We start from the raw sequence: 16,291 nt of genomic DNA on the forward strand, positions 1-16,291 counted from the left end.
GAGTACCACAGGATAGAAGAGAGTCCTACGGCAACAAGGCGAAGTTTTCAAGCACGATTTAATGTTCCAAAAGGACCCGATGCGAAAACCATTCCTAAGCTCTTCGCAAAATTTCAACGAACAGGCAGCGTAACTGATGATCTAGTGGGGCATGTTGGCCGCAAGCAAACCGCAGTTACGCCTGAAAATATCGCCACAGTTTCTGGAATTATTCAGCGAAATCCAATGTCATCCGTCCGTAGAATTGCATCTGAGACTGGTTTGAAGCGTTCCAGCACGCAGAAAATACTGAGAAAAAGCCTACACATGTTTCCATTCAAAATTCAAACGCACCGGGCCATACCCGTACGAGCTGTGCAACAAAGGGTTGCCTTTGCTAATCAGATGCTCACAATGACTGATAGTGAAGGATTTGATGTTGGCTGCATCTGGTTTACAGATGAAGCACACTTCCACCTGAATGGATACGTGAATAAGCAGAACTGGCGATTTTGGGGTTCAGAAAAGCGATATTGGTGTGAAGCGAAACCCCTGTATTCTCCTAAAGTTACTGTGTGGGCTGCAGTATGCAACAGAGGCATTATTGGCCCTTTTTTCATTCGAGGAACGGTCACTGGTGCACGTTACGTTGCAATTTTGGAACAATTTGTCGCCACACGGCAAGCGTTAGAGGATCGACCAGGTACTGAATGGTTTATGCAAGATGGAGCCCGACCACATCGGACCGAACAAGTGTTTCGCTTTCTTGAGGAATACTTCGGGAATCGAGTCATTGCTTTGGAATATCCCAAATTTACTTGTGCAGGCATGGATTGGCCTCCATATTCGCCGAATTTGACTCCCTGTGACTTTTTTTTGTGTGGCACAGTGAAAGACATGGTCTACCCGAAGCATCCCGCCACAATGGACGAGCTTGAATCGGCGATCTCTGTGGCATGTGACTCCATTTCGGTTGAGACACTACGAAATGTGATGGCGAATTTCATTCTTCGTTTGCGCCACCTCTGTAGTGCCAATGGCGAAATATTTGAAAACATTGTGATGTGATTCTTTGCAAAGATTGTTTTCATACGATTATTTCACTTATGTATGCTGATATGAGCTGTATAGCGTACAGCGCCATCTGTTAACAGCTTTTGTAATTATTATTTCAAACTGCTGTATAAACTTCTTACAGCTTTCACAATAAACATACCGTTTACTGCATTCCTCTATCGATCTTTGTTTTCGAAATATTTAATTTTGAAATCAGGGAGCCCTTTTCTGGACACCCTGTATTTCCTTTGATGCCTTTTGCGCTAATGAAGCACACATAATGACAGTCGATTGCACAGGTACCGAATGTTATGCGAGGATTACATTACTTTCCTAAATCATTTCAGTCAAATGCTGGGATGGTTCCTTCAACAAGACTACGGTCGTCACCTCTCCTCATAAAAGACACATGTCTGCTCGTATTCCTTACTGCATATTTTCGTTGACGGCGTTCTACATCACTGTAGAATGATTATTGGAGAAATAAACTAATGGGACTGATATTGAAGTAATTTTTGTTTACTATACCTTGTGGTACTCTGCGAGGACGACGGCCTTCTGGTGGTACTGGCGGTGGTTGGCCGCCTGTTGGGTGTCGACGGCCGCCTGGTGGGGGTGGCGGAGGGTCTCCTCGTGGTGGAGGCTGCCACGGCGGCTGCGGTGGCGGGGCGGCGAGTCGTCGAGCCCGTGCTGGGGCGGCGCGTCGGCCGACGAGTCGTGCTGCCGGGCTGCGTCGGCCGACGAGTAGGCCGACGAGTCGTCGACTGCGCCCCTGGCGGCGCCACCGTCGTCACGTTGCGCGGCTTGTAGATCACCTCCTCCAGATCCTGGAAGTTGCCCTGCAGCGACTGCACTATCTTGTTCACGAACGCCTGCATCTTATCGTCGAACTTCTCGTCCTCCACGAATTCCGGCGTGGTAATGTCGTTGTCGTCCGGCACCAGTGGTACCTCGTGACTCGGCTCGGAACTCGGTTCTGTCGCCAGCACAACTTGCAGAGTCTCCTGCTGCGATACGCTCATGTTCAGCTGCGGGTTCCGCACTGGTGGAAAGTTCACGAGGTCAGCGATTGACGTTACCTGATCGTACTCCGTCGATGTCGAGTATGTCGTAGGTCTTTTAGTCACGGTAGTAGTACCTAAGGTTCCAGTCACAGCAGTAACTGTAGGAGGGCGTTTAGTAATAGGTGGGACGTGACTGGAGATTGGTCGGACTGTCACAGTAGTCGATGGTCGGGAAGTAACTGGAGTTACTTTGACAGTCGTGCTTGCCAGTTTCGTCGCGGTTGAAGTAGGTCTCTGTGAGAAGGAGGGTTTCTTCGTTACCGATTCACTAGTAACTTCGTCAGCTGCTGGTGTGTAGAAGGTGTATGGTGGCGGCCTCCTAGTGGAAATATGTACTGTCGGAAAGTTTTGAGTGGTATAAGCTGAGTTAGGCGGGCTCAGCACTATTACCGTTGGAGCAGGTGGCTTAGAGTGAGTGGGAACAGATGTCAGGGGCACCTCTTGCAAGGTTGGGAAGACGACAGGACTCACAGAGTCCTTTTCTGGAAAGTTCAGTGCAGATGTTGTATATATTGAAGGTCTAGATGTCGTCTTTGTAGTATAATAAGTGGTAGAAGAAAATAGAGGTTTCTTCGAGGAGCTTTCGGTTCCCAGAGATGTCGGACTAATTGTATTGTGGGAGGTCCACTGCGGTTTGTCATCGACAGACACCCATGTGGAGAGCCCACTCTGCTGCCCGCTAGAGGCTGTAGATGTAAGTGTCACCTCAGGTAAAGGTTCGGGTTGAGGGTCCAGGATGTCGAGACCTGTCTCGTTGAGCATAGTTATTATTTGGTTTATGGAGTCGGCATTATTACTGGTAATACTCGTACTCATTGGTGGTTTAGTGAATTTGTCGTCAGCACTGATGGTAGCTATTTGCACCATTCCATCGTCGTCTGGAGTCAGTTTCCTCGTAGTCGTCTCCTGTCTGAAAGTGTAATGTACTGCTGTCGTAAACACAGGTTTAGTCGTCGCTTTGCGCGTCGAAGAGTAAGAGTCTGGCGCGGTCGTGAATTTTGGGGACGAATACGTCAGTCTAGTGTCGTCGTTATCTGGTTGCGAGGGAGGAACATTTCCTGGCCTAGTGGAATCGGCAATAGGACTCGTTGTTGTGGAGAAAAGAGTGATATAGCCTCCAGGTGGCAGTGGCTGGGTGGTGAGTTTATTTTCAGGTGTGTGTTCTAAACCAGGCGAGCTGTAATATGTGTAGGAGAACGAAGTGGATTTACTGGTGCCGGCAGTTGAATAGGAAGTTCCAGCAGTCGTCGAGGACTTCTCTGTAGTGTGGAGTAAGGGGCTGCCGTCTTGGGTCTGGGACACGTCTGCCGCTACCGCGTTACTGCCGACGTAGCTGAACGTGCTGAGCTCGGGCTCGGGTCGACTAGCTTCGAACAGAATGTCGGTCTCGGGCTCGTGAGGGCCGGACACGTTGTAGTGCGTGGCGGGCTCGAACAGGTCCTGCAGGTCGCCCGAGTCGTGGACGTGCGAGCCGTTCTGGTGGACGAGGACGGTGTCGGGCGGCGGTTGCGGCTGCGGCATGTGGGCCGGCGTCAGCAGTAGGCCGTCGAAGAGCCCGGGCGGGGGCGGCGGGGGTGGCGGTGGCGCTGCCGGCGACGGTGGCGGCGGCGCGTCGGCGGCGTTGAGCACGTCCTCCGCGGGGATGTCGTCGGGCAGGGCCAGCTCGTCGGCGTCGGGCGGCAGGCGGCAGCACGTACCGAACAGGAAGCCGTCGACGCAGGTGCCCACCACCGTGCCCATGCGCTGTGTGCACTCCAGGTTGAACATGCATACCCCGCGCTCCGTGGGCTCCATCTCCGGCGAGCGGCACGCCTTCGGCACGATACGGTACCCGCCGAACAGCTTGCGACCTGCATCAACACGATTAAACACATATACTTCACTACTTCGAGATCAATCAGGAATTTGACAAACTATGTAACTTCAACGTTTTGTTGCTGTGGAACCAGCAGCCCTTTTATTTCGCGAAGAGTTTATTACAAATCTTTTACAGTTGTAGCACATATATTTTTGGCGATTAGTTTCGAACAGAACGGTTCAGTCTCAATCCAAACATCAACATGATGCTGACTTATATGGTGAGCATATGTGTATTGTGACATTCATCTACCGTCACTGTGTGATGCATGTATTGCTAATTTTAGATGGTTGTCATTAAGATCAGGCACATTCAATGCAGCCTCAGTAAGTCTGGCTTGAGGATAAATAAGTCGATTCTAAACTAGACGCCAAAAATATATGTACTGCAACAGTGACAGATTTCTGATAAACCCTTCATCCGAAAAATTAATAATGTAACCCTAAAATTATTATGTATAACGGGCAGTCAAATGAAAATGAGACAGATAGAGAAAAAGTAAGTAAACTGTTTATTATTCCAAAAGTAATCGCTGTAGCTGTTAATATATTTATCCAACTATAAGACAGAACTGTCAGAGCCTTCATGAAAAACTGTTTGCGGTTGCCTACTGTAATAAAACTGATAATGGTGAGATAAATGTTCAACCGATCTTAGATCATATGAAGTGAACGATACCGCACCGAAGATATAAAATCCAAAAATCCACTTCTACATAACTATGCGAAAATGTTTAAATGTCAACGTTTATAAATACTTAATGTAATTACCAGGATGATTATGGACTTGTCAAAAAACATAGACAATTAATTGTATTTTATTTATGAAATATACGTGCCAATGATTGTTCTGCATAAATAAATCGATGTATGATAGTAATTAGTAATTTCTTTGTCGTTAGAGGTAAATGTTTGTTCTCTTGGGCAGTTCGTTGTACGAGTTTGAAGTGCGAGGATGGAGAACGAGATATGTGTGTTTTATTGACATGCATTCTGAAGTGAAATGACTGAAAATGGCTCAAATGGCTCTGAGCGCTATGGGACTTAACTTCTGAGGTCATCAGTCCCCTAGAACTTAGAACTACTTAAACCTAACTAACCTAAGGACATCACACACATCCATGCCCGAGGTAGGATTCGAACCTGCGACCGTAGCGGTCGCGCGGTTCCACTCCGGCCGGCGATTGAAAATATATATATATAATTCTGCAGAAAGTCCACCAGAATTCATATTATTATCGAAACATCAACCCGGACACACTCTAGACGATTATACAAAGATAAAACACAGAAATAAAATGCCCAACGGGCCATCAATATACAACAAAGAAAAGCAACAAGAAAGATAAGTATTTTTGTTATTAACAGAACTGGTTATTTAAATTCGACTGTGCCTGTCACTCGCTGCAGTGTGTCACTATCTTATCGTGGCCAGTGCTGTAGAAATGTGATCGGCCTCCCAAGTTACTGATTTACTCCAAACATTAACAAGCCAGCTTTGGGCAACAAGAGGGTGGGGACGGGGAGACTACAGAACTATGATGGTACTCAGGCGTGCACATCTTATTCCGAAGCAAATTGATGACCGCGAACGTCTTTCTTCGGGGCTCCAAAAATATGGAATTCATATGGGGAGAGGTCGTGACTGTATGGAGGATGTGTAAGGGATTCCCAGCGAAAGTAATGCAGCGTAATTGAAACAAATTGGGCAACATGTGAGTGGGAGTTTTGTTGGCAGGTTGTTTCGACTACGCTGCAGCTATTTCGCTGGGAGGCCGTTACACATCCTCTATACAGTTCCGACCTCTCCCCATTCGACTTCCATGTGTTTGGAGCCCGTTCTGTGAGTTTGCTTCCGACGAAGAGGTCGGTATACAATCGTGGTTCCGTAGGCAACCGTAAACATTTTTCCGTTAAGACACTGACCATCTTGTCCCTAAGTGGAATAAATTTATTAACGATTACGATGATTACTTTTGAAAGAGTGAACAGTTTACTTAATTTCCATCTGTCTTGTTTTCATTTGACTACCAGTTATTTATTTTAAAACATAAAAAAATGGTTCAAATGGCTCTGAGCACTATGGGACTTAACAGCTGTGGTCATCAGTCCCCTAGAACTTAGAACTACTTAAACCTAACTAACCTAAAGACATCACACACATCCATGCCAGAGGCAGGATTCGAACCTGCGACCGTAGCAGTCGCGCGGTTCCGGACTGCGCTCCTAGAACCGCGAGACCACCGCGGCCGGCAAAACATAATATAGTTGATTTTTTGGGTACTCGTATGAATCACTATGTATTCCACAAGAACCAATTGTATAGCTTTTCAGGTAATGGAGGTGAGCAAGTTGTCCTGAACCTGAGTGCTTTCGTGAGTCAGAGGTATTGCTAGGAGTGCCCCCAGGAAAGGGTAGTAGAACCCAGTATTGTTCTCTAATACATAAACAATCTGACAGACAGCGGCAGTAGCAGTCTGATGGCGTTGTAATGTGGGGAAGTGTCGCCTTCGAATGACTGTAGGATGATACCTGATGACTCGGATACAACGTTTGCTTGGTGTGATGAATGGCAGATTGCTGTAAATGTGAAAAAATATATGTTAATGAAAATGAATAAGAAAAACGACCCTGTCGTGTTCGAACACGATATCAGTGATGTGCTGCTTGACACAATCACGTCGATTAAACATATCGGCTTAACGTAGCAAACTGCAAAATAAAACGAGCACGTAAGGCCGTTTACAGGGAAGGCGAATGGTCCTCTTCGGTGTAAGAGGAGAATCCTGGGAAAGTGTAGGACATCTATAAAGGAGACTACTTTCAGAAGGTTTGTGCGACCTATTCTTGAGTACTGGTCCAGTGGTTGAGATTCTCACCACGTCGGCTTAAAGGAAAACTTTGAAGCCCTTCCGAGGCGTGTACCAACATACGACTGTTACGGAAATGTTCCATGGACTTAGTCAGGAATCCCTCGAGGGAAGAAAACGTTCTTTCCACGAACCACTATTGACAAAGTTTAGAAAACCGATATTTGCGAAAAATGCAGAATGACTTTACTGCCACGAACATGCATCTTATATAAGGACCGCGAAGACAAGATGCGAGAAACCGGGCTCATACGGAAGAACGTAGCCAGCTGGTTTTTCCTCTATCTATTTGCGTGTGGAGCAGGAAAGGGTATAACTAACAGTGTTACTAGGTACCCTTTGACGCGCACCGTATTATAGCTTGCTGCGTGTTTATGTCGATGTAAATCAGGCCCGCATGACATGACGCTAATACCGTGTAACACCGTTTCTGGCCTCGATAATGGCCTCAATGCGGCGAAGAAGAGTCCACAAGTATCTTTAGGTATGCGACATGCAGCTGAAGCCATTCATTGACGATTATGTGTAAGTTCTTCGTTTTATGCTCTCCCATTTCGGAAAGGTGCTGCTGTGCACGTAGGAAAAAAATTTATCCAGCTAGGCGACTGAACTTGCCCCTCGGGGTGTCCCAGTCAGCCACTCCACACATCATTTTCGATCCTGTGGAGCTACCATACCTCATGGGTTTTGACAGCTACGTTTCACCCACAGTACCAAGCAATGTAAGACAAATTGTATGGGACAGAGCTCAGTAGGTTTAGCGGGCCAGTCAGGGTACGATAAGGCCCCTGAGTGTTCTTCAAACCAAGGACGTATGCTTACATCCACGAGATTATGGTTGTTGACGTCCTGAAGGACGAGAGATTCTTCAGCATACTCATCACGAAGATGTAAAAGGAAGGCCGACACGTATAATCAAGAATGTTGAAATGAACAACCTGGTTCAGGTTCACTATAACATGAATAAGTGTGCCCAATTCATGATACGAAAACTGTTCCCAACATATAAAGCCACCCCTGACATGAAACAAACCCTCCACACACGGCAGTTTAAACGCCTCTTTGATCTGTCGGCGCACTAGATGCCTTGCTTCGCTTGAAAAGAGGCTTACTGTCAACCACTTTCAGTGCATGTGTTTGACCAACAAGAATTCCATTCTATGTACCACTGCGTGTATAGGCGTTTTGCAACACACCCGACACCAAAGTCTACTACATGCAGTTCTCTTAGCAATGTTCGTTCGGAAACTGGTTTTTGCAACACACCCGACACCAAAGTCTACTACATGCAGTTCTCTTAGCAATGTTCGTTCGGAAACTAGTTGAGATGAACGTGTATTCACTGAAAATAGCAGTTTCTTTCGAGATTTAAACTGACTGTCACTGACAAGGAGTGGCATTCGTAAATCAGTCACTGTTGTTTGGGATCTTCCTACAACAACTGTTCTTCGCAGTGGCACACGACTGCGAGTGGTAAACCATTCCTTGTAGACACCTTGGACTGTCCGCGTTGATACATCAACAGTTGAATCATACTCATTCACGGTGTGATCATGGGCACGTGCAAACCCGATGGCTCTTTTCTGCAACCAGTATTTCTCCTCTAATTCCAAACAACCAACTAGTACATGTACAAAACTACACTGTTATAATTACGGCAGCTCTGCCGGCCGATGTGACCGAGCGGTTCTACGCGCTTCAGTCTGGAACCGTGCGACCGCTACGGTCGCAGGTTCGAATCCTGCCTCGGGCATGGATGTGTGTGATGTCCTTAGGTTAGTTAGGTTTGAGTAGTTCTAAGTTCTAGGGGACTGATGACCTCAGATGTTAAGTCCCATAGTGCTCAGAGCCATTTGAACCATTTTGCGGCAGCTCTGAAGGGTCTCGTGACTACCTGGTACCAATTCTAGATCATCTGCATCGCTACAAAGCGACCAGTGTGATCTTTTAAGTGGGTTGCTAAAATTTTGTCCGTCAAGCTTATGAAATTCAACTTCCTCTGTCCTGAGGACTTTATATAGGAGTCAGAAACAGCTTGGAAAGCTTGTAAGGATGTTGCAGTGTGGCTTGTGCTGAGAAATAATTACTCAGAGTGAATTCAGTACATTAAGCGGTTTCCGAGTTAATTAGTACAGAAGTTAGTCAGTCAACCCGTTGCGCGCAGATCAAGCGGACCATCAGAGACGGTGTCACCACCGGCCGGTGCGGCCGTGCGGTTCTAGGCGCTTCAGTCTGGAGCCGCGTGACCGCTACGGTCGCAGGTTCGAATCCTGTCTCGGGCATGGATGTGTGTGATGTCCTTAGGTTAGTTAGGTTTAAGTAGTTCTAATCTCTAGGGGACTGATGACCACAGATGTTAAGTCCCATAGTGCTCAGAGCCATTTTTGAACGGTGTCACCAAACGTGTTCTTTATTTGGCTTCCTAAAACTGAACAAGAGAGCGATACAAATATTGTACATGGTGCGATAGTAAGAATCGAATCCGAGCCAAAGACTGAGTAGTACCATGTGCTCTTCTCTACGCTGTGAAAACAACTGACACTAATTGTGTCTGGCTAATGCCAATAAACTCGGAAACAGAATATCGTATCAATTTTTTTCCTTAAAAATTATTTCTCAGCACAACCTAACCTGAAACACTACTATAAGCTTCTCAGATAGACCACACCGACATTGAGTTTCATCGGTGTCTCTAACCCTTCGCTATATTTCCATACCGTAGTGAGGTAGGATGGGAAACTCTTCATCGCAGCCCCCTCAGATTTAATGGTAAGAGAGCCCAGTGGACAGCCCGTCAAAAACTGAACACAGATAAAGCATGAAAACAGGAAGTAGGTGTACTGAACTGTGAAAAAAAAGCATAGTAGAAACAGTGAACGATCCAAGAACAAGAAGTGCAGTATAGAGCAAGAGGGGAGAGAAATGGCATCGTTGTGAAGTGGTTACGGTATTGGCTTGCCAGGTGCGTGAGCCGTGTTCAATCCTGTATCATGCCAATTCTTTTTCCGCTGTTCGCTTTATTCAAATTTGTGTTCGTTGGTGTAACATATGTTTGCAACAGAGAGGTGTAAGGTAGCGACCTATAAGGACAGTTGATTCTGCACAACTGCTGTATTAGCAGTCGAAAGGTGGTGGCTTTCGAATGGGAACCGCAAACATTAGATGACAAGGCTATAAGTTAACAGAATCCTGCACCGGAAAACACGTCTTCAAAAATGGTTCAAATGACTCTGAGCACTATTGGACTCAACATCTTAGGTCATAAGTCCCCTACAACTTAGAACTACTTAAACCTAAGTAACCGAAGGACATCACACACACCCTTGCCCGAGGCAGGACTCGACCCTGCGACCGTAGCGGTCGCTTGGTTCCAGACTGTAGCGCCTAGAACCGCTCGGCCACTCCGGCGGAAAACACGTCTGATGTGTCATACACGGCATTCGTGATAGTACGCGTGTCATATGATAGGAATCTCTTATCGACGTACCCAATTTGTACGACTGGTAGGTGAGTGAGATATGCGTCCTGTCCGATACAGGTGTTTGTATGAATGTGAATGTGATCACTCCCAAGGAAATGATGAAAACATAATAGTTTGTCACATAAGCTGCAACGAATGAACGCAACAGTTTCACACTCACACAGCTTCTCTGTGCTCTGTCGAAACATATGTTTTTAACGTTTTTGAAGTTGCATTCCGTTTTGGAAGTGTTGACTCTTGTATTCTTTTGTTCTAACATAGTTCACACCCATTTATTTGTTGTTTTCATTTCTGTGAGACGTCTATGTGGTATCTCGCTTGCTCTCGCTATTCATCTCATTTACTTGCTACGGTAACGTATTTTTACCACATGACTCTTATTCTATAACCAATGTATAGTATGACAACGGCCAAAACTACAGAAAGATAACAAACATTTCCGTGACCGGACGGACAGTTCATAATGTTGTGACAAAAGAAATAAATAAATAAGCGGCACGAGCGAGTTTCGAACACGGCTAGCGCGCTTGGCAGCCCAACACTTACCAACGAAACCGTTGCTAATTAATGCTGCTTGTTATTGCACTTCTTTTACTTGGACCGTTAACTGTTCCTATTTTTCTTTCTTTTTCACCGTTCAGTACACTTTCCTCCTTTTTTGATGCTTGATCTGTCTTCAGTTTTTGACAGAGTGTCCACTGGGCCATCTTACCTCTAAATCTGAGGGGTGTGCGATGGAGAGTTCCCTCATAAGTAAGTGCATACTGAATATTAGAATAGGTCTGTGATTTTACTGAAATTATCTAGGAAACACAACCCAATATGCCATTCTTGGTGATGAGACATCGTCGTCTTTTGTTAAATGCAGTTAGGCTTGCAGATGTTAAGCTTCGTGCAAATATTGTGTAGCATCTAGAGTGTTTGAAATATCCTGATTTATTAAATCCGTTTGTCGGACCGGAATTCGAAATCTGGAGTTACCGTTTCACGTGCAACAATCTTACCGAGTGAGCTATCCACATACAGCTCACGGCCCGCCATCACAGCTTTATTTCTGCGAATCCCTCTTTCCTACTTCACAGAAGTTTTCCTGTATATCTTGCTGGACTACCACTCCTGCAAGAAAAGATGTTGTGGAGAGATGGCTTAGCGAAAGCTTGAGTTCTTTTAACAAAGAGTCTTTCACTCGGCAGCGGAATGTATGCTCTTTTGAAACTTCCTGATAGATAAAAATTATGTACCGGACTGGGACTTGAATCTAGAACCTTGTCTTTTACTGTTCATCTGTCAAGAAATTTCAAAGCAACGCACATTCCGCTGCCGAGTGAGAGATTATTTCTGGAAACAACCGACAGACTGTGGCTAAGCCATCTTTCTGCAGTGTTCTGTCATCCAGGAGTGCTGTGCAACAAGGTATGCATGAGAGCTTCTGGAAAGTCTGGAAAGTAGTATAACTATTGGCAGAATAGAAGCTGTGAAAGTGTGTCGTGTATTGTACCTGAATAGCTCAGTTGGTGTGTGTGTGTGTGTGTGTGTGTGTGTGTGTGTGTGTGTGTGCCCACAAAAGGCAAGTGCCTGGTTCGAGTTTCGGTCTGGCAAACAGTTTTAATCTATTAGGAAATTCCAAACCCGCTCAATATCTGCCGTAAAATGAAGGATACATTCTGAAATATTGAGTATCTGACGGGAGTAATTTAAGGTGGAACGATGACATAAACGTAGCACTGGAGAAGGAAGCTGCGGGATAGAGACCTCAGGAAAGAATCCCAAAGAAGTGTCATTCATCCCCGAAGAAGCTGCTTAAGAAACCGTTGGTCTACGATTTGCTGAGTGTTTGAGGGTCTGGCACCCTTACACATTTCGATTAAAGGAAGACAGAGAAAGTTCAGGGAACAACTCTGGTATTCGTCACATGTAAAGGTAAGAGCGCCACAGAAACATATCAACAAACTTCAGTGGGAGGTTTGTAGAATTTAAAACAGTCTCTGAATGCAATTTTTTTCTTAATTTTATAACCGGTTTCGATCTATGGTCTCATCATGAGATACGCCTGTCTTACTACCCTAGCACATAAATCATAAAAATTTGTAGCCAAGATAGGCATTTTCAAAAGATGTACAGCATAATAGAAGCGTACGGTAAACAAACATTAATTACCTGTAGTGTACGTTCACCGTCAACATACTGTATTACCACCTACAAGATGAGTTGCTTTCGCCACAGCTGCAAGCACAGTATGATGACGGTGACCCTAAGTTAATGAAAATCTTCATTTCTTAACCGTGCAGTTTTGTTATATTGTACATCTGCTGACAGTGCTTATCTTGGATACAAGTTTTTATATACTGTATCCCAGTTTAGTAAGACAGACATATTTGATGATGACGATACAATCGAAAATGACTAGAAAATAAAGAAAATATTTTTGCGGATTAAAGAATATTTTAAATTCCGTAAATGTTAAAAACTGAATCACGTGTCCTTCGCTGTGGTTACGTTACAGTTCATCCAATGGGACGGTTACGGCGTTGTTGCCATGAAGATTATAGCGCTCCAGCAATTTTTCTCTTTGATTCTGGTCAAAGTTGGAAATTAAATATCCATAGATAATCGATTTCGGGCTGCAATGATCATCTTCAGGGTTGAATCATTTACACTTGTATGTGGATCTGAAACTGATCAATGCTGACATGAGTCCATGATCTACAGATATTTGTTTGTCATCATCAATTGGAAATACAGAGAAAAAATACACTGGGAGAGTGCAAGAGAGGCGTTTTACATCACGGAAGGCTTCTGCGACAATATTTCAAGACCTCAAATTCCAATACTTTCAAGAAACTTATAACTTGCTTCATCACAAAATTCACGTGAAAATCGAGAGAAGAAAATCAGATAAATTCGGATGTGTACGGAAAGATACAGTGTTGTAAGTAAGAAGTAATAATCACCTCTATATACATTTTCCGAACTGTTATGTCGTCATCCGACTGATTTTATTGGAGAAAGTTCGATCGCAGCGTAATATCCTGGAAAGCCGGCCGGAGTGGCCGTGCGGTTCTAGGCGCTACAATCTGGAGCCGAGCGCCCGCTACGGTCCCCGGTTCGAATCCTGCCTCGGGCATGGATGTGTGTGATGTCCTTAGGTTAGTTAGGTTTAATTAGTTCTAACTTCTAGGCGACTGATGGCCTCAGAAGTTAAGTCGCATAGTGCTCAGAGCCATTTGAACCATTTAATATCCTGGAAAATATGAATATTTTTAACAATTTCTGCCGTGGGAGTTTTCATTTTGCAGTCAGCTTTTTCTGATCATAACACACATGCGCGCCCTCTGTTATATCTTAGGTGAACGTTAGAAAAATAACCTCTCATCTAGCTTTCGTGCATATTAATAAAAGCACGTAGGTTCTTGCAACCAAAAATTGCTTTTCATTATTATAACACACTCAGAGAAAGGTAGAATTTAAACAGGAAGAACAGATCATCGTACCACTGTCTCTCTATCTGTCGCTGTATTATAAAATATAAATTTGCAAGCGACAATTTAAAACTTAGACAAGACTGAAGCCAGGTCCATTCTCTTCTCGGGGGAAATTTTACCTTTTCCGTCAAAGAAAAAATGAAATTACGTCATACATACTGCCGTTCCTTTATAGTTTCACCCGCAAAAATGAAGCATTTACTCTTTCTCTGAATCAGGCGGGACGAATTCGGAAGCTCAATCGGCCATATCAAAGAGTGCAGAAATCTGATTGTCCCACTCGCATCTCTCAGGAAACTTTATTAGCTATAAAAGAGTTGCAATCAAGTTACAACACCGAGGAGCTCTTTCCTCCATATTAATTCCGGCGGAAGCGCAATCAAATTTCGTCAACATGTAGGCGTCCCTGGATAGTAATCCGTTTAATGGAAGCAAATGGCGCTGTCGTCGATAAAGGCGCGTAAGAGCTAGGAGATCAAAGTAGAGTGCATTTGAAGCGCTCTACAATATTAGCTTTCGCATGGAGAGGTAATTGAAAACGCTGATAGTACTTCGCTGTCACCACTCAGGTCTTTTTCCTGGTATAGCGGAATCGCGCTAGGTTATAACACACACCACTGCCGCCAAAGTGCCCGAGTATATCAGCTTCACTTCTCTAAATGCGCAGGGGAAATGAGAAGTCGTAAATAAATTATTAATTCTCGATGCCAAGTTCCCTCTCGGTACAAAAATGCTACACTATGTGATCAAAAATATCCGGACACCAAGCTGAAAATAACTTTCAAGTTCGTGGCGCCCTCCATCGGTAATGCTGGAATTCAGTGTGGTGATGGCCCACCCTTAGCCTTAATGACAGCTTCCATACTCGCAGGCCTACGTTCAGTTAGGTGCTGGAAGGTTCAAATGGCTCTGAGCACTATGGGACTTAACATCTATGGTCATCAGTCCCCTAGAACTTAGAACTACTTAAACCTAACTAACCTAAGGACATCACACAACACCCAGTCATCACGAGGCAGAGAAAGTGCTGGAAGGTTTCATGGGGATTGGCAGCCCATTCTTCACGGAGTGCGGCACTGACGAGAGGTATCGATGTCGGTCGGTGAGAGCTGACACGAAGTCGGTGTTCCAAAACATCCCAAAGGTGTTTTATAGGATTCACGTCAGGACTCTGTGCAGGCCAGTCCATTACAGGGATGTACTGTTGTGTTACCACTCCGCCACAGGCCGTGCATTATGAACAGGTGCTCGATAGTGTTGAAAGATGCAGTCGCCATCCCCGAATTGCTCTTCAACAGTGGGAAGCAAGAAGGTGCTTAAAACATCAATGTACGCCTGTGCTGTGATAGTGCCACACGCCAAACAACAAGGGGTGCAAGCCCCCTCCACGAGAAGCACGACCACACCATAACACCACCGCCTTCGAATTTTACTGTTGACACTACACACGCTGGCAGATGACTTTCACCGGGCATTTGCCATACCCACACCTTGTCATCGGATCACCACATTGTGTACCGTGATTCGTCACTCCATACAACGTTTTTCCACTGTGCAATCGTCCAATGCTTACGCTCCTTACACCAAGCGAGACGTCGTTTAGCATTTACCGGCGTGATGTGTGGCTAATGAGCAACCGCTCGACCATGAAATCCGTTCTCTCACCTCCCGCCTAACTGTCATAGTACTTGCAGTGGATCCTGATGCAGTTTGGAATTATTGTGTGATGGTCTGGATAGGTGTCTGCCTATTACACATGAGGACCCTCTTCAACTGTCGGTGGTCTCTGTCAGTCAACAGACGAGGTCGGTCTGTACGCTGTTGTGCTGTACGTGTCCCTTCATGTTTCCACTTCACTATGACATCGGAAGGAGTGGACCTAGGGATGTTTAGGAGTGTGGAAATCTCGCGTACAGACGTATGACACTAGTGACACCCAATCACGTGACCACGTTCGAAGTCCGTGAGTTCCGCAGAGCGCCCCATTCTGCTCTCTCTCACGGTGTCTAATGACTACTCAGGTCGCTGATATGGAATACCTGGCAGTAGGTGGCAGCACAATGCAAATAATATGAAAAACGTATGTTTTTTTGGGGTGTTCGGATTCTTTTGATCACATGTGTACATAGCACCACATTCAGATCCTTCTAACATCTGGAGACACAGAGAGTCATAAGTGGGGTGTTTTGTTGCATTACTTATAACAGACTACTCTTATCCGCTCAAAATTATCCGGACATCCCTATGTGACGCGAAATTGACCACTAGGTGTCAGCAGAGGCAGATCCGCGAGAATAAAAGGAGGTGGGGAGCATTGTGTTGTCAGTAGAGAAGCGGTAACAAAAGAATGGGTCGCTGAGGAAAACTCAGTGACTTCGAACGTTAGCTTCTCATTAAAGAAACAAATCCATTATGGATATTTCAACCCCTCTAAAACTGCCGAATGCGACTGTTGGTGATGTGACTGTGAAGTGGAAACGCGAAGGAACAACCACAGCTAAA

General features: G+C 45.2%; 1 protein-coding gene across 1 annotated transcript in view; it reads right to left on the minus strand.

Annotated features, from left to right (window-relative positions):
- The window catches only part of LOC126471280 (serine protease filzig), a 151,443-nt gene that overhangs the window by 40,996 nt on the left and 94,156 nt on the right, over positions 1-16,291 (minus strand). Inside the window, exon 3 of the mRNA XM_050099399.1 lies at positions 1,564-3,949. Within this exon, the coding sequence (XP_049955356.1) occupies positions 1,564-3,949 (2,386 nt within the window). The remainder of the gene's footprint in view (positions 1-1,563; positions 3,950-16,291) is intronic.

The sequence above is a fragment of the Schistocerca serialis genome, chromosome 3 (assembly GCF_023864345.2).
Source record: "Schistocerca serialis cubense isolate TAMUIC-IGC-003099 chromosome 3, iqSchSeri2.2, whole genome shotgun sequence".
In the NCBI taxonomy this organism is placed as follows: domain Eukaryota; kingdom Metazoa; phylum Arthropoda; class Insecta; order Orthoptera; family Acrididae; genus Schistocerca; species Schistocerca serialis.